This window comes from Pelecanus crispus, chromosome 21 (genome assembly GCF_030463565.1).
Source record: "Pelecanus crispus isolate bPelCri1 chromosome 21, bPelCri1.pri, whole genome shotgun sequence".
Classification (NCBI taxonomy): domain Eukaryota; kingdom Metazoa; phylum Chordata; class Aves; order Pelecaniformes; family Pelecanidae; genus Pelecanus; species Pelecanus crispus.
The window spans coordinates 2,616,536-2,635,920 of record NC_134663.1 but is presented as its reverse complement, the minus strand read 5'-3'; the positions used below and the strand labels follow the sequence as shown (position 1 = coordinate 2,635,920).

General features: G+C 66.1%; 3 protein-coding genes across 4 annotated transcripts; 1 reads left to right on the top strand and 2 right to left on the bottom strand.

Annotated features, from left to right (window-relative positions):
* Positions 1–1,848: 1,848 nt before the first annotated feature.
* On the bottom strand, positions 1,849–9,619 carry PIWIL2 (piwi like RNA-mediated gene silencing 2). The gene is given in 22 exon segments (XM_075724195.1): positions 1,849–2,005; positions 2,590–2,697; positions 2,914–2,933; positions 2,935–3,168; positions 3,898–4,003; positions 4,346–4,434; positions 4,678–4,797; positions 4,905–5,006; positions 5,160–5,348; positions 5,733–5,846; positions 5,956–6,096; positions 6,261–6,347; positions 6,497–6,581; positions 6,714–6,902; positions 7,128–7,241; positions 7,586–7,666; positions 7,766–7,890; positions 8,034–8,151; positions 8,456–8,566; positions 8,665–8,838; positions 9,215–9,308; positions 9,382–9,619. Coding segments are annotated over 22 exon segments (2,796 nt in total).
* A 1,321-nt stretch (positions 9,620–10,940) lies between these two features.
* POLR3D (RNA polymerase III subunit D) lies at positions 10,941–13,200 on the bottom strand. 2 transcript variants are annotated; one of them, XM_075724048.1, is made up of 8 exons: positions 13,036–13,200; positions 12,718–12,761; positions 12,419–12,570; positions 12,200–12,327; positions 11,951–12,122; positions 11,608–11,861; positions 11,373–11,525; positions 10,941–11,079 (listed from the first exon to the last, which is right to left on the bottom strand). In XM_075724048.1, exons 1-8 carry the CDS (start codon positions 13,198–13,200, stop codon positions 10,957–10,959), a joined length of 1,191 nt encoding a protein of 396 aa, XP_075580163.1. In that variant the 3' UTR covers positions 10,941–10,956. The 2 variants fall into 2 exon arrangements, with proteins under 2 accessions (XP_075580163.1, XP_075580165.1); XM_075724050.1 differs by having other exon boundaries at positions 12,200–12,324.
* A 3,603-nt stretch (positions 13,201–16,803) lies between these two features.
* Positions 16,804–18,991, top strand: PHYHIP (phytanoyl-CoA 2-hydroxylase interacting protein). The gene is given in 8 exon segments (XM_075724116.1): positions 16,804–16,968; positions 17,802–17,816; positions 17,818–17,977; positions 18,188–18,305; positions 18,456–18,463; positions 18,466–18,752; positions 18,754–18,894; positions 18,896–18,991. Coding segments are annotated over 8 exon segments (990 nt in total).
* The last annotated feature ends 394 nt before the right edge of the window (positions 18,992–19,385 follow it).

Genomic DNA, 19,385 nt, shown 5'->3' with positions numbered 1-19,385 from the left:
CCCCATGGAGCCCCCCCAAACACCCCATGGGGCTATGGATCACCCCTCAGACCCCCCCAGGCACCCCTCGGGGGCACGGGGCACCCCACGGACCCTCCCAGGCACCCCATGGGGCTACGGATCACCCCTCAGACCCCCCCAAGCACCCTGTGGGGGCATGGGGCACCCCCACGGACCCCCCCAAGGGGACAGGGCACCCCATGAGCACCCCTGGCCATCCCTCAGGGGTATAGGGCACTGCACAGACCCCCCCAGCCATCCCTCGGGGGCACGGGGCACCCCTCAGACCCCCCTAAGCACTCTTTGGGGGCACGGGGCACCCCTCAGACCCCCCCAAAGGGACAGAGTACCAAACAGACCCCACCTGAGGGGACACAGCACCCCAGGGACCCCCCTGGAAGGGAGCGGAGGGGCTCCCGGGGGGGCTGAGCCCACCAGCCTGGCAGCGGGGCCATCCCGGCTCTCCTCCCCGTGCCAAGGAGCCGGCAAGGACATGGCAGGGGCGATGGTGCGATAGGAAAAGCCGGCTGGTGGGAGGCCAGGCACCCCGGGGACCCTGTCCATCACCCCCACTTTGGCCCCCGCACCCCCCCAGCCGCTTGGGGCCAAGCTTCACCCTGCGCCGAAAACCCCGCGGGCTGCCAAAGGCCGCCGGGGCTGGCAAATAAAAGGGGCAAATAAAATAAAAGCCGCCATGGGCGAGGGGTGAATGATTAACGCAGGGGATGGGCTCTGCCCCTGCCCAGCACCGTGCCACTGCCGTGCGTGTTCCCATCGTGTCACTGCTGGTGGTCCCCCCCTGTCCCCTCCCTCCTGGGACCCCCCGGAAAGAGGGGTGGGGGTCAGGATGGTCCCAGGAGCCCCCACCACCCACCATCACCCAGCCTGCACCAAGAGGGATCCAGCAACACTTTTATTGAAGTTAACAGAAAACAACAGTTAGAGCAAAATAATATTAAATATTTTCAACTTTTTTTTTTGGCATAAAAAGGGAAGGAGAGGCTGGGGGAGGCTCCCGCTCTGCCCCCATCCCTGCTGGTGCTCGCACAAGGGGTGGGTGGGGGGCACGCTGAGGCGAAATCCAGGTGATTTTGGGGATGCTCTCGCAGCCCCCCCGCCCCCGACAGCTTCAAACTCAAAGGTCTCAAACATCTCTTGACCACGGCAAAGAAACACCTGAAACAGCCAAAAAACTCAAACGCACGCTTTTCCCCTCGAGATAGCGACCTGCTCTCCTATCAGCCTGAGAGAATTTAAAAAAAAAAAAAAAAGATTTCTCCTTGGAAAACCAGTGACTTTAAGCACGTGACAACCAGCTGAACTGGAACGGGGTTTAGTTGAACAGGAGCTTGAAAAGCCAAGTAAAATTTCAACCCAACAGCGATCTCAATGGCAATGCAAGGAACTGGGGGGGGGGGGGAAAGAAAACCAAAAAACCAGAAATCTTTGGTTTTCGCATCCAGCACCTGCATGGGGCAGGGGGAGAAGCGAGGGACGAGCTGCAGCCTGCGCTCGTTTATCCAAAACCCTTTGAAGAAAGCAGCGGGCAGAGGCTGGCAGCCCCGCAGCAGCCGGGTTTTGCTCCGGCATCATTCCCATGGAGATGAATCCCGGGAGCTCACGGTTCCGGGGCCTTGCTGCCACGCTGGAACGCTTCCGAGCATCATTGTAAAACGGTAAAAACAAAGCCAAGAAACCACGCGCGGAAATAAATTAAAAAACAAAAACCAAAACCCAAAGCAAACATACTTAAGGAAAGGAAGTCCCCTCTTGCAGGAGACTTAACGGCAGCGCCGGGGGAGCCGAACCCCGCCGTAGCCCCCCGCCCGCCGTCGCCCAGCGCCCCGGCTATAGGAAGAAGAGCTTGTCGCAGAGCTGGGCGCTGGGCTCGTGGTGCAGGACCTGCCCCGAGAGGAAGGCCAGCTTGTGCGCGTACTTGCACGGGGCAGGGACCCGGACGGTGCCTGGCCAGTTCCAGTACAGGTGACAGAGCTTGAAAGTCAACCTGGGAGGGACAAGGAGAGAAGGTGTCAGCGCTCCCCGGCATCCCGGCGCTGGCGGGATCCACGCTCGGGGGCTGCATCCTGCTCCCCGAGGCAGCGCTGTGCTGCGGCAGGTCAGCGCCGGCGACTCTCTGGCTGCCGAGGCCGCGGGGCCAAACCCGCTCGCGGGGATGTTTGCGTCCTGATTGCACAAGTTAAAGGGCAGGCTCTGCCCGGGCACCCAGAGCGGCTGATTACGTTAATTACCCGGGTGCCGTCTGCGCCGCGTTTGAACTCGCGGCAGCTCCGCAAGGCCACCCAGGCCAGCGCTGGGCGACAGGATTTCCTTTATCGCCCGTGCAATCAGTTCGTGCCCAGAGCGGAGGCAGAACAGAAGCCATCCTCCTCCTCTTCCTCACCTGCTGTCAAGTCCCCCCACCTAACCCAGCACGACCAGCAGGCTCAGCGTGGTGCCCGCACAGGTACCTGCTGCCCTCCCCGCTAGCTCCAGGGGACCGTTTTGCAAAAATCCCCAGATTTAGGGGGGTGGGATGCAGGTCCTCGGGCTGCAGGATGCCGGGGGGGGCTGAGGAAAGCCTGCCCTCACCTCTGCAGGTGCTCGCAGCTGAGGTTGGCCGTGTTCAGCACGCAGACGTAGCGCGTGGGGATGCTGCAGCCCTGGCGAGAGCGGTGCGCCAGCAGAAAGAAATCCTGCCTGCAAGGAGGGACGGGCAAGGTTGGTTAGCTTTTCTTGCACACAAGAGGGTGTTTTGCACACAAGGGGGTTTTTTGTTGCACACACGGGGGGATTTTTTTGCACACACGGGGGCTTTTCTGCTGCACACACAAGGGCTTTTCTGCACACAAGGTGGTTTTTGCACCCCACGCAGCTCTCCCGAAAGCAGCCGGCGTCGCTGCCGCTGCCACTCACCAGTCCGAGCTGGTGACCGTTGTGGTCGATAACCGTCCCGGGAGGAGGGGACACGAACTGCTCTGCTGTGAGCGTGTAGAAGTTGGTGCTGATTTGCTTCTGCACCACCATGACCACCATGCTGGGCTGGTAGTTCTCAAAGGTGTCGAAGCACTTCTGCATCTGCGGGATCTCGTACTTGAGCACGGTGTCAAGCTGGCTGTCAGACACGCCGTCCCTGTACACGACTATCTTCTTGGGCAAGCAGTGGTTCATCTGGGGAAGCAGAAATTGCAAGAATTCACTGGCTTTTTTTGTTCACCCCCCACGTCAGGACTGGCTGGCAGGGGGAGATGCACGCCCTCGTGAGAAGCCGGGCGCTAGATGCCCACCGGCTCTCCAGGGCTGACGATTCAGCGGTCTCGCAGCCCGGGAATCCAACCCATCACCCTCGAGCTTTGCGGAAAGCCCCTAACTATACTCAGCCCCAGCAAATACATTACAAAGCAGGTTTCAGCAGGGTTGGCAGGGCAGAGAGATGCAGCGTTTGCACTAATCCTGCCCGCGGGCAAGAGTTCCAATTTTTAGGGGTTCTTCTCCAGCGCCCTCAGAGGGGTGGAAAAATCCCAAGAGCGGGACCCCGCTGCGACGGGTCCCGGCCCCCCGCCCCATCGCATGCTGCTTTTCTCACGCCGAGGCCACGGGACGAGAGGACAGTGCTCAGCAGTTCGATGCCGATACGAGCAGAGGCGTAACGTGGCACTTCCCCCAGTGCAAACTAATCCTCGAGGCGGGTTCGCACGTTCCTGAGATAAGGGCGAGCCTCCCGGGCTGTGCACGGCTGCGGCTGCCACGTCCAGTCCAAAGGCTGCCAAGGGTGTTTGCTTGCTCGCACGCACTCGGGCTGACAGGTTTGGGGTGTTTTTCCCTTGCTTTGCGGAGACATTAAACCATGGGAGGGTTTTGGGGTTTTTTGACAGCGCCGGGCTGGGGGTTTGGCCTCACCTCGTGGAAGTGCTGGAGGGCATCGGCCAGGCAGAGCCGCAGGCTGTCGGCGATCTCCTGGTGAGGCATTTGGAAGACCACCCTGGAATACCACTTGGTGAGGACGCTGGGGATGGAGAGGGGACGAGCATCAGGCACCCACCTCGCCAGCCAAAGTCCACCGAGCCGTTGTGCAACCGAAACCGACCCCGGCTGGGCGCTCGCGGCGTCTTTCCCAGCGATACGGTGCCGAGAGCGCGCCAAAGGTCGCCGCTGCCCGTGCCGGCGGCCAGCGACGCCCAACGTAAACACGCTGGCAGAGACCTTGCTGAGCGCAGCAGTCGGGGAAGGCATCGGCTTCACCCCTTTCCCAGCAATGGGGAGGCAGCAGCGATGCTGGCGTGGGACCCCCCCCCGCATCCCCAGGGTGGAGCAGGAGGAAAGCCTTCCCTCCCTGGGCACCACGTACTGATTCATGCTGGCCACGAAGCCGATGACAGAGCGCATCCCTTTCCGGTGGCCGTGGTAGACGTCCATGCCGATAACCATCAGCTGTTTCTGTTGAAGGGGGGGAAAAAAAGGCAGGGGGGAGTTAGGGATAAGTCAAGACACCTCCGGGCTGCCCTGCCCAGATCCCTCCAGCTGCAAGGGACATGGCACGCACAAAACGGAGACACCAACCCCAATTCTGCAGATGGTTCATCCCCATCCCCAGAGGAAAGCCCACAACCACAACATTTTACGCCCCCGGAGCTTGCAAACTCATCGCACGCACACGCCAAGGGGTTTTGCCCGCCTTACCAGGGGGATGTCGACCCCCCAGAGCTCGCCGCCCAGCTTGCAGTTCATCTGCAGCAGGACTTTCTGGACCACGCTCCTCATCTTGCCCAGCTGGCCCGTGAGGGACTGCGCGTTGATGACCTGTGCGGAGGGGAATAAAAAAAAAAAAAAACAGGGAAAAGCAAGGCTGGAGAAGCCCACGGCTTCCCCGTGCTGGTGGGTTCCCGTCTGCCGAGCCCCTTGCCTACCTGGGAGGGCACCGGGGTCTGCACGCAGCAAAGCTTCTTGATGGCCGCGTACAAATCCTCCCGGCTGCTGGAGATGATGCACAGGAGCAGCTGCACCTTGTCCTATGGGGAAGCAGAGCAGAGGAGGGCGACGCGCGAGCATCAGGATGCACTGGGATCCGAGAAGACCTAGCGGCTGCACAGCCCTCCCCGGCACCCGCGTTAACTTCTTGCTAATCCGTGTTATTCCCCCTGGCCCCGAGCCCCCTTCCTCACCTCACTACCCAAAACGCTTCGGATGGTCTTGGCGTAGGTCTCGATGCGGTCGTCCTTCAGCTCCACCAAAGCGGGAGGGCTGACATGCATGCCGATGGGGCCGCAGACGCTCTCCATGGCAGCCACCAGATCCTTCGCCAGGCCCTGCAGGCGCTTCGGGTAAACCAGCAGCCAGTAATTCATGGAGATCTAGGAGGGAAGCGAGGACAGCCCTTGCCTCGGGGCCGTGGCCGCCGAACCACACAGCTCCTGGCCCTGCAGTGCAGCGGGGAAATTTGGGAGAGGGAAAGGGGCCCAAGAGAACCTAAACGACACATGACATCATGCGATTCCTGCAACCTGAAAGCCTTCGGCCACTCCAAGAGGAGGTGGGAAAGCAGCCACTGCGGCCACGTACCTCTAACCTCCTTAGAAAAAACAGTCTGAAGCATAAAGCCAACATAAATAAAGGAAAGGTTTTAAGCTCGAACAAGCTCAGACGGGAGCGGGACAGACGGGATGCCAGCACTAAGCAAACCCATCCCAGTTTTCAAACAAGGGGATGTTGTTGCAAGGGCCGAGCCCAGGGCTCACCGCCGAGATGGAGGCTTCTCGCATGACCTCCTTGTTCCAGGTCAGGTCCTCGGCAGGGATGAAGGAGCTATGCCGCAGGTTGATCCTCTCTGCGGGCAGGACTCGGCCCTGGGTCTAAACGGAGCAGAAACCCATGGCAGCTCCAGTGCCGCCACGGCGCAGCCATCGCCTCCGTTCCCGGGGAAGGGGGGAGCTCGGAGCCTGGACCCCCCACAGCCCTTACCCTGTGGATGTCCGGGTCCAGGCTGAGCCCCCAGCGCATCAGCTCCCCCGAGGCCTCCGGGCTGTCCTTGATCCTGCACAGGAGGCTGGTGAGACGCGCGTAGTGCTGCCTGGGGCTCTGCAGCATCTCCCGCATCACGTCCTGCAGTGGGCATGTGGGAGGAGGTGGGTTGGGGAACCCCCGGGTGCGACAGGGAGGGGGGGCTCCGAGCTCCCCCCAGCAGTGCCTGGCTGGGGCTCAGCTCTCCAAACCGGGCAACGCTGGCTCGGGTGAGCAGGGACTGTCAGATGCAAACACGCTCTGACCTTCACCATTCGACTGTCCTTCTTTATGTTGGGGACCCCGGTCATGAAGGCGAGCTCCGGCACGAGCAGTACCATGTCCAGCCGACTCTGCAGGGATGGGGACAGGCACTGTCAGCACCCCGAGGGGGCTGCAAGCCCCTGACCTCCCAGCTACGGGCAGGACGGGGCCTTGAGGAGCCGAGGAAAGACTGTGGGTCTCTCAATTTCCCCTCCCCAGGCCTCCGTGCCTGGCTCACCCTCCCCTGCGGTGTCTGTTTTTCCCTGGGCCTGTGGACAAGCAACGGCTGATCCAGCTCCCTGATGGTGATCCCGTAGGTTTTGCTGAAAAAAACAGCAGGGAGATGGCACCGGGAAAGATGTTCCCGCTCCTGCTCCCCCACCTTGTGTCAGAGCCAGGCATCAAGCCCTTCCCCACAAACGCTCATGCCAAGGGATGTGCCGGCAGATCCCTACCTGTAGTAGTCCACAAAGGTGATCTCCTCGCCGCTGGCCAGGGTGAAACTGTCCCTCGGGGTCTTGCTCCAGTCGATGTCGTCGATGCGGTAGGTGCGGTTGTTGTAGCGGGTGATGACCACGCTGCCCACCAGCTGCTTGGTGCACTCGTCCTGGAAGCTGCTGAGGCCTTGCTTGTAGATGGTGTGCCTGCGGCAGGGGGAGAGGGAGGAGGAGAGGCTCACCATGATGCTCCCTGCTCCTGCTACCCCAAAAATAAAACGCCTTTTGCCAAACAGTGCCAGTGGCCACGGGCCCAGCGATCAGGGCTGGCAATGCCCTTGCCAAGAGCCAGTCCCGGACATGCAGCTACCGGAAAACCACCCTCATCCCTAAAGCCCGCAGGGCTCCTCCAGGCTTTTTCCCTTCTCTTACATGAAATTCAGGACAGAATCGCTGCGGATGACTTTGTGGATGGCGTCGACCAAGAGGAAGAGGCCGCCGTCCTTCTTCCGGATGCTGACAGAGTATCCTGGCCAAATCTGCAGCCTGTGCCCAGAGGGGAAGATGCCCAACGGCGCCTGAGTTAAAACCGGAGCCGCCTGCACGGCGCTGCCAGAGGAGCCGGGCAGCCATCCCACTCGCCAAGGAGCGCTCAAAACACATGGGGATTTATTTCCCAGCTGGCTGCCAGCTTTCAGCTAATAACCCTGGATTGCACTGCAGAAAACAGGAGCTCTGAGGTCAGGCTAAACCAGAGCTGGCTAAGAGAGCTGACCTGGCAGACACTTCTGAATTTCCAGCCTCACGCTACTGCCGGGGGGACAGGGAGATCCCCAGCTCGCACCCATGCGCCTGAGCGGCAGCAGGAGAAAACTGCGTCCACCACCCACCTGTAATGCTGTAATATGGTGGCCTGGGCAGGTTCAAAGAAATTTCTCCTAACAAGCTTCATGCCTAATATTCTCATCACCCTAGGAAACAAAAATAGAAGCAGGATGGGCTCAGGCTCAGAGGGAGGAGGAAGAGGGTCTCCTCCCTGGAGTTCGGGGAGGGTCTCCGCCATCCCTCACCTCCGGAAAACCACGTTGTAAAAAGGGACGCAGAGATCCGAGCTGGGCTCGAGGACCTTGGTTATCTGGATGGTGATGGTGATCTCCTCCCCGTCGCTCCTCCTCTGAGCCTTCACGCTGACAGGCTGCGGGGCGAGATGGCACGTTAGCCGGGGCGGGAGGGATGCTCTCCTACCCAGCCTGTGGACTGGAGACCCGGGGGGGCATCCCCGTGCCCCCAAATTGGCTAAAACAACCTCAGCCTGGCGCAGATCACGTCGCCCCTTACCTGGGGGAGCTGGATGGGCAGGTAGAGGATGGAGCCGTCGAACGCGGTCACGTCCCCTGTCACTGCCCGCTGCTCCTTCAGCATAGCGAAGCGCATGCTCCTGCACTCCACCTCAGGGCTGCCAGAGACAGGGACGCATCACCCGCCACCACTTAAGTCCTCGGTCTTTTAACCCTCCTCTGCCCCACAGCCAGAGCCCCACTCAGGACCCCAAAAATCCCACGAGGAGGAAAAAAAACGGAGCTCATTTGCTTTGCTGCCCTGCAGCAGCTCTGCCCGCAGGCACCGTGGCCGCGCCGGCCGCTCCATCTAGTGGCTACCAGGATGGGGGAAGGAAGGAGAGATGGGGAGGGCTCTGCCCAGGTACACCCCCGCTTCGAGGGGCTGCGGGAGAGCCCAGCCCCCCGTGCCCACGCCAATACCTGAAGGTAACGTGGTACTGGTAGACGGCTTCGTTCTGGCAGTGGATTTTAACCGAGTTCAGCCCCACGGCTAAGGCGGTTCCCTTCGCCACTGGCTTTGTCCCCGGTGCCCTAGGAGAGATGGGCCAGAGGCAGGGTGGCCAGGCGCGACCCCAGCCGGTGCTCGGACCCCAAAACACGGGGCTGGGGCTTGCTAATGCTTCACTTACGGTCTGCCGGCATCCGGGGGAGTCCCTGGGGCAGGTGTGGACAGCAGGGAGGGCCGGAGTCCCGGTGGGCGCAGGGCGGGCGCAGCAGCAGCGCAGGGCTTCCCACGGGATAGCGCAGCGGGGTCTCTCTCGGGGGGGCTGGGCAGCGCGTCCCCTCTGCCTTGCCACAGGATCCTGGGTCCCCGGCATGGGCAGAGGTGAGCCCCGGCACGCGCCAGCAGCATCCGGGCTGTGAACCCCCAGCGATGGCCCCCAAATCCCCCTGGTGCAACCCCCCTACAATCCCCTCCTCTGGCAGCTGCGTCCCCCCACTCACACCCCACACACAGTGGGCGCTCCCTGCCTGGAGATGCTCAAAACACCAATTTTTGGCAGTAAGACGCCAAGCCGGCTGCAGCACCGTGCCAGCAAGGGAGTAGAGCCAGCGTGGGCACCAGCTCGGTCACGCCAACGGCATCACTTGCAGAGCGTCCCCCAGCCCGCTGGCACTGGGGTCGCTGATTAAACCATCAGAGGGGCTGACGGAAGAGAGGGGACGGGGGGCACTCACCGCCTGCGTGTGGGGAACGCGGCCGCCCCCTCATCCTCCTTCGCCGCCGGGCTGTGCCGCGCCAGGGCCTCCACTGCACCAGTGGTGCCACGGCCTGCGGGGAGGAGAGGGCAGGGTGAGCGGCAGCGGGGGGCCTGGCCGGGCCCCGCCGGGGCACAAGCACCTACCGAGGGGCCAGTCCCCGGACTCCAGGGAGGGGCAGGGCCGCTCGCCCAGGCCCAGGCCGCACAGCAGGGCGGAGAGCGGCGCCAGGGCGGGCCGGGGCTCCGGCGGGCAGGGCTGGGGCTGGGGCAGGCGCTGGGCGCGGCCCGAGAGCCCCCGCAGCCTGCCCGGGGGAGCGGAGGCGGAGACCGAGCCGGAGCCGGAGCCGGGGCCCGGCAGGCGGAAGGGGCGGAAGGGCTCCATAGCCGCCCCGTCGAGGAGGCCGCCGGCAGCGCCGAGCACGCCGCCGCCTCCTCACTACGCAGGCGCGGCTCCGCCCACCCGCCCTCTCATTGGGCAGCTCGCTGGCCACGCCCCTCGGGGGGAGGAGCCCAGCACAGGAGGGGCTTCAGCACCGCGGACAGCGCCCGCCGCGGGGGCGGGGCCAGAGCAGGAGGGGGCGGGGCCAGAGCAGGAGGGGGCGGGGCAAGACGGGAGAGGGGACGGGGCCGGGGAGGGGGCGGAGCCAGGGCAGGGCAGGGGCGGGGCCAGAGCGGGGGCGGAGCCAGGGCAGGAGAGGGGGCGGAGCCAGGGCGGGGGCGGTGGGGGGCCAAGGTGGGCTGGGGCAGGGGGGCAAGTTGTAGCCCCAGCCCCGCTCTGCACAGGGGGCACGCAGGGGGGGTTTGGTTTCAAAATGGCGGCCAGCTGGGCGATGCTGTCCCCCCCCAAGGCACACAGCCCCCCGCCGCCATGATGGGGATGGGGCAGTGGGCGCTCACTGCCCCCCGGCCCCGTGCTGCAGCAGAGCCCAGGGCCAACACTGGTCCCCGGGGGTCCCAACACTGGTCCCCGGGGGTCCCACACCCCCTCCACGCTGCTTCCTCGGCATGGAGCAGGGAGATGCTGCCTGCAGGACCCAGCTCCTCGGGGTGCTCTGCCCCCTGGCACAGCCCTGGGGGCCCAGAGAAGCCGGGGTTCTGCCCCCCAAGCCCTAACATGGCATGGAGACCCCCCCCCCGGCTCTCCCAAGGGAGCGCTGGGCGGGTAAGCGGCCAAGGACACAGCCCCACGTGCCAGCACCGAGCGTGCCACACCGGGGCCACAGCCCCAGGGGTTGGTGGCAACCAGATGGGCTGGCGGCTCGGGGTGGAGGCGGCTGGTGGCACCACGGAGGAGACGGGAGGAGACTGAGCAGCCCCACGCAGAGGGAAAAAAGAGGGTTTTATTCCACGTTTCTCCCCACAGGCGTGTGTCCTGCTCTCCCCAGCACGTGCCCGTGCTGGAGAGCCGGGGGGGACACCAGGGTCCCGCACATCCAGAAATCTGTGAGATGTAGGCAGCCACAGCCCTTGCTTGTTGCGCGCAGGGTGGGCAGTGGGTCTGGGGGACAGAACCGGAGCCCCCAGCCCCGGTGCTGCTCCGCTGGAGGGCGGGGAAGGAGGCAGGAGCCGGCCCTGCGCCCACACCCGCAGAAGACACCTCTCCACATCACGAAGGCAAGGTCGGAGGGGCCGAGGGCAGAGCCGGGCGCTGCAGGGTCCCCAAGCTGTACAGGGATTGTCCCCAGAAGCTGCGGGCGTGGGGCTGGGCCCCCCCTGGGGCTACCGGTGCCGGTGCTCCAGCAGCGCCTCGAAGTCCGGGGAACAGACCAGCTTGTGCTTCACATGGCCCAGGACGATCATCTCGCCCGTCCGGTTGTCCCCGATGCCGACGGACACCAGCTCCTTTTCCAGAGGGGAGAAACGCCCGTGAGCAGCCCGCTCCCACGGGAAACCCTTTAACCGCGGTGGGAGAAGGGCCGAGGTCCCTGCCCGCTACGGGGGGCTAAGCCTGGAAGTGGCCCCACGCCCTGGGGACAAGAGCGGGCTCCTTCCCCCACCGCCCCAGGGCTGGGCTGCCGACCCCGTCACCTAAGGGCCAGCACAACCCTGCTACTCCCCGACGGTCCTAGGGACCCCCCCCAGCGGCTATCTTGGGGTGCAGCCCCCCCAAACCAGGTCCCCAGCCCCCCCCCTACCTGCAGAAAGGAGCAGGGAGTCCCCATGGTCACGTCCAGGGTCACCTTGCCCAGCACCAGCTGCACCTTCCCAGATTTGCGGATGAGCAGTTTCCCCACCTGCCCCTCGGGGAGGTCGGCCAGGGTGCAGGTATTCTCCGCCTGCCTCGCCTCCTGCCAAGGGATAGGGCGGGATTTGTGGGGGGGGATGGGACATCACCCTGCTGCACCCCACCCCACCGCCCCGAGCCCCTACCTGACTCTTCTCCTGCTTCACCACCATCACTTGCCCTTCCTCGTTTTGCAGCTCTGTCTTGATGGGTTTGGTATCCTGGGTGGGTGGCTGGCCAGGCAGTGTGTCGGGCAGCTGCAGGAAGAGCAGCTCCTCCTCGGCCGACAGGCTCAGCTGCTGCAGCAGCTCAGCCACCGACACGTCCCGGGGGAAACCGGGGGGTCCCTTGCTTTGCGCCGGCTTGGGCGGGGGGTCCTCGTCGCACGGCTCTTCTTTCACTGGGAGTGAGAGGCGGCGGGTGGGCACGGGGAGCGGGGGAAGCGCCCCCAGCCCCTGCCTGCTGGGATCCCCCCCCACCCCAGCACACCTTTCACCGCCGGCGGGTCCAGCTCCATCTTCTCCTCTTTGGGGCTGGGCAGCCAGGGCTGGGCGTCCTCCTGCTCCGCCGCCTCCTCCTTGAAGAGCCAGCCCGAGTGGGCCAGCGGCAGCTGCACCGGCTTGTTACGGATGTCGTTCTTCAGCCCCGGGTCGTCGAGGAACTGTGGGGACAGGAGAGGGGACGCTCAGCACCGGCCCGGTGGCACCAATGCCACCCCCTCCGCCTGGTCCCACTCACATCGTCCTTCTGCAGCATCCGCAGGATCTGCTTCGTCTCCTCGTCCGTCTCCCTCTTCTCCTTCTTGATGTTGATGATGTGGGAAGGGCCAAAGTCCGACATGTCCACTGTCTTGTCCCAGGAGCCTGCTGGGGATTGGGGAGCAGCCCCGGGGTGAGCCCTGAGCTGGTGGGATGTCCCTGAGACCCCCGCCCCAGGAAGGGGGGCAGCTCCCGTTACCTTTCTTCTTCATCATTTCAGCAGGACCCTGCTCGAAGATGGAGTGGGACTGGATAACCTCGGGCCGGCCCCGGCCCCGGCCGTGCCCATCGCGCTGCCGGTCCCGGTCCCGCTCCTTCTTCTCCTTCTTGACGGAGACATCCTCTCTGGGCCTGGGGAGCGGGGAGGTGGCTGTCACCCCCACCCTGCCACCGGCTCTCCATCTCAGGGCACGTTTCGTCCACCGAGACCCCACCGCGCAGGCACCTGCTGGCAAAACCGCCTCCACGCCCCATGAAAATGCTTACGAGGCCACTTACTCTTCCTTGATCTTCCTGCTAATTATGTTGGGGGTGAAGGTTTTCTGCAAACGAGAGCAGAGGGACAAGTCACTGCACGAGCCGAGATAAGCAACAGAAACCAAACCGGCCGCGGGGCTGGAGGAGGCGGCTGGGGACCTGGACACGTCCCGCACGGACCAGCTCCTCCAGAGTCAGTGGCTGCCGCTCCTGGAGCCCCCTCCTCGCACCCCACCGGCGCCGTGGGGGTCCCCAAGCACCCACACCCCAAGCGATGGGGCAGGACGCAGGGTCACCCCGAAAGGGTCGGGTTTGAGGGGCCCTCCCCAGGGTACCCACCTTCTTCACGCCTCCCAGGGTGAGGTCTCGGGAGCGGATGGAGGGCAGGCGCCCAGGGGTGAGGGAGGGGGCGGCCGCCCGCCTGCCCAGCAGCCCCCGTGCCCCAGGGAGCCCCGGGCGCAGGCTGCCCGGCGAGCCGGTGTCGCCCGAGCCCCCCTCCGCCATCTTCGGCCTGGCTCTGCGGGGGCGGGGGGGGGGGACGATGATGGGACGGGGATGACACGGACGACGACAGTCAGGGGCACCCGGCCCAGCACCCACCCCAGGCTGCTCACCCCCCCCTGCACCCCCAGGAACCACTCGCACCCCCTCCCCACTGTGCTCACCCCCCCCGACCCACTCACACCCCCTCCCCAGGGGACTCACCCCCCCAGGACCCACTTGCACCCTATCCCCAGAGGGCTCAGCACCCCCCCTGCATCCCCAGACCCACTCACAGCGCCTCCCCAGGGGACTCACCCCCCCCGGACCCACTCACACCCCCTCCCCAGGGGGTTCAGTCCCCCCTGTACCCCCCAGACCCACTCACACCCCCCTCCCCAGGGGGTTCAGTCCCTCCTGTACCCCCCAGACCCACTCACACCCCCTCCCCAGGGGGTTTAGTCCCCCCTGTACCCCCCAGACCCACTCACACCCCTTCTCCAGGGTGCTCACCCCCCCCGGACCCACTCACACCCCCTCCCCAGGGGGTTTAGTCCCCCCTGTACCCCCCAGACCCACTCACACCCCCTCCCCAGGGTGCTCACCCCCCCCGGACCCACTCACACCCCCTCCCCAGGGGGTTCAGTCCCCCCTGTACCCCCAGACCCACTCACACCCCCTCCCCAGGGGGTTCAGTCCCCCCTGTACCCCCCCAGACCCACCCGCACCCCCTCTCCAGGGTGCTCACCCCCCCCGGACCCACTCGCACCCCCTCCCCAGGCTGCTCACCCCCCCCACGCACCCCCCGGACCCACTCGCACCCCCTCCCCAGGGTGCTCACCCCCCACACTCCCCCCGGACCCACTCGCACCCCCTCCCCAGGTTGCTCACCCCCCCCGGACCCACCCGCACCCCCTCTCCAGGGTGCTCACACGTCCCCGCACCCCCCGGACCCACTCGCATCCACTCCCGGTCCGCTCCCCTCCCCCCCCACACCTCGCCACGCCGCCCCTTACCCTGCCCGGGCAACCACCGGCTCGCGGCCCCACTGCGCATGCGTGTCGTGCGACCCGGCCTTCCCGGAAGGAGGCCGCTGCCGCCATTTTTATTGAGGGCGCGCCAGGCTGGCCAATGAGCCGCCATCTTTGTGCTTGGCACTGACCAGCCCCCATGAGGAAGGTGGCGGCGCCATCTTTGTGGCGGGCAGTGCCCGGCTCTTGGGACGGGGCACAGTGGGCGGTGCAGGGGGACACTGTGGGGGGACACTGGGGGGGTCACCCACCCCTTCATTTGAACCCCCCCGGCTTCCTGGGCTGCAGCCACCCCCCCAGGGTCCCCTGCAGCCCGGGGGGGACCCAACCAGCCTACAGCCCCACGGGGGGAGCATGCGTGGGCACCCCACACCCTCGGAGGTCTGGGGGGGCAATGAGGTTTTTTTCGGGGGGTGCTCGCCGCCCACCCCAAAAAAACCTCGCCATCCCCAAAGTTGCCCCCCACATCACCAGCAGCAAACACAGCAAGCCCCTCCGCCCCCCCCCCGGGCTTTGCACCCATGTTTCCCATGGGGGTCCCGCGTGGGTGCCCGCAGCCAGTGCACCCCATTTTGGGGGGCTGAGGGGGGGGTGTGTGCGTGCATGCGTGTGCGTCCCCAGGTTGTGCCGGGGGCGGGACAGCCCCCCCCCCCCCCCCCCCAAAAACGGGGGTGCTGAGGCAGGCACTGCCCACCACCCCACCCACAGGCTGCACCCACAGGCTGCACCCACAGGCTGCACCCACAGCCGCCCGCTCGCCCCGCAGGCAGCAGCAGGCAGCAGCAGGCAGGAGCCGCGCTGCCTCCATCACCTGACGCCCTGCACAACCCGCCACCCGATTGGCAGAAGAAGGAAGGGTTTTTTTTTTTTTCCCACCCCCCCCTCCAAGCTGCTTAGATATTACCCCCCCCCCCCCCCTTTTTTCGGTCTCTTTTTTTTTTTTTTTCTCCCCTTCATTTTTTTCCCTCCTCTGGAGGGTGTTTGCTATTTCCGAGCTGGCTGGGAGGATCCCAGTCGCAGCAGCCGCAAGCAGCAGCGCGGCATCGTCGGGTACCGCCGGCCACCGCGCTCTCGCCGGCATCCTCTGCCCTTCGCGCTCTGCTCAGCCCCGCCGGGGCTGCCTGCCCTGCCTTGCCCTGCCTCGCCCTGCCCCGCTGCCCTAACCGCATCCCACCGCATCCCACCGCACCCCGGCAGCCCCCCGGCACGGCCAGGTAAGGCCCTCACCGGCGTCGTGCTGATGGGCGAGCGTGGTGGAGGCTGCGACCTCCCAATGGCATCGGCTGATGGGCAAGGGTGGCTTGGTGGGACGCGGGGACACGGGGCATCACGGTCCGGCTGCAAACCCCCCCGGTGCAGGATGCAGCAGGGTGAGAGCCCCCGCGCCACCGCCGGGCACGGGAATGGGGCAGCGGGCTGGCACGATGTCCCCGAAGCGGTGACCTTTTGCTGTGCCCGAGGACGGCGGGGTGGGATGCACTTGGGGTGACACCCATTTGGGGGGGGGGGGTTCTGCTGGCCACCCAGCACCGGGGTGCCGGGGGGAGGCTGGGGTGCATGGTGCAGCTCGCCGCAGGGCTGCGGGGGCAAGCGAGTGCCCTGCCACGAAATGCCGGCGTGTGCTGCGCCCGCCCGCCGGCACCCCCGGGCTCTGCGCACACGGCAGGGGTGCGCGGGTGGCCGTGGGAGCGTGCCCGGGTGCGGGTGGCCGTGGGAGCGTGCCCACGCGCAGGGTGGATGCGCCCACGGGTGCCGAGCGGTGTTTGCACCGGCGTGCTGGTGTTTGCGATGCCGGTGTTGGGGGGGGGGGGGGGGGGTGTGCGCGTGGGCGGCCGTGGGCACGCGTGTGTGAGCCGCCGTGGGCGTGCGCCCATGCACGCAGGCGCGTGGGGGGCGGCGGGCGCGTTGGCAGCCCCGCGGTTGCCACGGCTCGGACACGTGCCCGCCATGGCACCGCTGCTCCCCGCGGGGCTCGCACCGGGGTGCACCCACCCACCCACCCTCCTCGAAGCATCCCCCGGCTCCCGGTGCCGCCAACGGCACCCGCCGCACCCGTGCATCCCCCACCCTGGGGTGCAAAGCCCGGCTGTGCGCCCACCCCGGAGAGCGGCTGCCTGGGGCGCAGGGGGTGAGCGCGGCCCCGGCCATGGGGAAACTGAGGCACGGAGCGGCTGCGGGCCAGGGCAAAGGCAGATCCAGCTTTTCCGGTGCCAGCCGCCTGCGTGCAACCCTCCCCTCTCCCAGCACTCCCTCCACTCCCCTTGTTTTTCTTTCCCCACCCGGTGTTGAGCAAACCCCGAAACACCCGCTGGCTGCGAGCCGGAGCCCCGCGGCATCCCGGGGGAGCGGCCGGGGCCCCCGCGCAGCCGTTTCCCGAACGGGCTTGTTCCCGGCTTCCCGCTGCCTGCTCCTGCCTGCGTTGCCTATTCCTGGCTGCCGGCCGCTTTTCCACCCCGGTGCCATCTGCTCCGCCGCGGGGGCCCCGGCGCGGGCGGCCGCCCGCTTGGCAGCTGCCACCGTGGGCAGCGGGCACCCCCGCCACGATCAGCACCTCCCCGACCCCTGCTCTGCCCGCAGGAGCTCAGCCCCTCCGGCCATGGAGCTGCTTTCCACCCCCAAAAATATCGAGATCAACAACATCACCTGCGATTCTTTCCGCATCTCCTGGGCCATGGAGAAGGGGGACCTGGAGAGGGTCACCCACTACTTCATCGACCTCAACAAGAAGGAGAACAAGAACTCCAACAAGTTCAAGCATCGGGTGAGCTGGGGGGGGACGCGGGACCCCCCTCCCGGGGAGAGGAGAGGCAGTTTTGGCGGGGAGAGGAGAGGCAGTTTTGGGGGGGCAGAACACGCTTAGAGCCCACTCCCACGCTGATTTGGGGACAAATCCCCCCGCGGGACAGGGCTGGAGGAAGGGACCGGGACGGGGAGCGGGGTGCGACCGACCCCCCCCGAGCCCAGGCAGGGGAGCGGAGCCGCAAACCGCTCGCGCTCCCCCTCCCCCTGAATCCGAGTCACTAATTCAGGACGTTTTTAGCAGCACGGTTGCCAGGGTGATGCTATTTAATGTTTAACATTATTTTTTTTCTCCTCCCCAATAATAAGGGGGGGGGGGGTGGTGGTGGGGGGGTGGATTTTTTTTTTTCTTTTTTTTTCCCCTGTGTCTCCCGACTTCAGCATCCGCCGTTGCCACAGAAACGGCTCTGCACTGCGTGTGCTGCTCGGTGGCCTATTGACACCGGGAGATGCCACCGGGAGCAGGGGGTCCCCGAGAAACCCCTTGGGGGGGACCCCTCATCCCTATCCCAGCAGCGGCTTCGCTGGGAGGTGTTTGGGGCCGGCGCGGGCCAGCCGCGGAGGGGGGAGCGCTGCCGGGGCCGGAGCCGGGGGAGCAGCAGGGGATATGGCAGCACGCCGCTTTGGGGGTGTCTCGGTGCCGGGCAAACCCCGGCAAAGGCACCGGCGGCTGCACCGGCGCGGATATTTTGCAGCGTGCGGTACCCGCAGCATCCTCTCGGCATCGGGCAGCGGTGGGGCAGGGATGCTGGGGGGGGGGATGCCGCCCTGCCTGACCCTCGCCCCTCGGCACAGGACGTCCCCACCAAGCCTGGTGGCCAAGGCGGTGCCGCTGCCCATGACGGTGCGGGGACACTGGTTCCTGAGCCCCCGCACCGAGTACAGCGTGCGGGTGCAGACGGCCGTGAAGCAAAGCGACGGCGAGTACCTGGTGTCCGGCTGGAGCGAGACGGTGGAGTTTTGCACCGGGGGTTGAGCGTGGCGGGGGTGGCCGAGCCGGCGGTGCCGGGGGCGGGAGCCGGGAGGACGGGGGGGCGATGCCGGGAGCTTGCACAAGCCGGGCCGGTTGGAGCGGCAGCTGATGAGTGGGAGGCGAGAGGCAGTGGGGAGCGGGAGCTGCGGGCAGGGATGGGCTGCCAGGAGGGATGGAGACGCCCTGATGTCCCCGTCCCCGTCCCCAGACTACGCCAAGGAGCACCTGGCCCAGCTGCAGGAGAAAGCCGAGCTGATCGCCGGCCGCATGCTGCGCTTCTCCGTCTTCTACCGCAACCAGCACAAGGAGTATTTCCAGCACGTCAGGTACCCCCATCCCCCGCTCCCCACCCTGGGGCCGCCCGGTCCTCGCCGGGGCCGTGCCCCCTGACCCTGCCTCTGTGCGTGTGTGTGCGTGTCCCTCCTCCTCCTCCTCCTCTTCCTCCTCCTCCTCCTCGCCCCGGTCCCCGCGCGCAGGATGCACTGCGGAACGTGATGAAGCCGTCGCTGAAGGACAACAGCGGCAGCCACGGCTCGCCCACCAGCGGCATGCTGCACGGCATCTTCTTCAGCTGCAACACCGAATTCAACACCGGGCAGCCCCCCCAGGACTCGCCCTACGGTCGCTACCGTTTCCAGATCCCGGCTCAGCGGCTCTTCAACCCCAACACCAACCTCTACTTCGCGGACTTCTACTGCATGTACACCGCCTACCACTACGTCGTCCTGGTCCTGGCACCCAAGGGTTCCTCGGGCGATCTCTTCTGCCGGGAGGTGTCTACCCCAACTGGACATTTCCTCCAACAAGTTCCTGACGTGCTGCGTGGAGGAGGGCGAGCTGGTGTACCGCCATGCCCAGGACAGCATCCTGGAGGTCATATACACCGAGCCGGTGGACCTCAGCCTCGGCGTGCTGGGGGGAGATCAGCGGGCACCAGCTGATGAGCCTCTCCACCGCCAACGCCAAAAAGGACCCCAGCTGCAAGACGTGCAACATCAGCGTGGGGCGTTAAGGGTGGGACGCGGGCAGGGCCGGGGAGGGGGACGGGTGCCCGCCGCGGGGGTTTCTCCCCACGGACGCTGCTGGGTGGAGGACCCGGATGGGTGCGGGGGCCCCGGCTGGTGTAAATAGCGGCGTTGCCCGTGCCCCTGCCCGCTCGGGGAAGAAGCCGGCGGGATGCTCCACCCGGCATGGAGGCAGAGCCCATGCCGCTCTGCGCCCCGAGGGAAGAAGCCTTCATCTCCTGGACTGGCCGACCAGCATCATTCTCGCTGGCGTGAGCCCCGCGCTCTGCCCTCCGCTGCGCAGCCGCTGCGGGACCCCCTACCCCCCGCTGTCCCCCACATTACCCCCCCTGGTTCCCCTGCACAGGGGCTCACCCCCCCGTGCCAGCGGCGCAGCTCCCG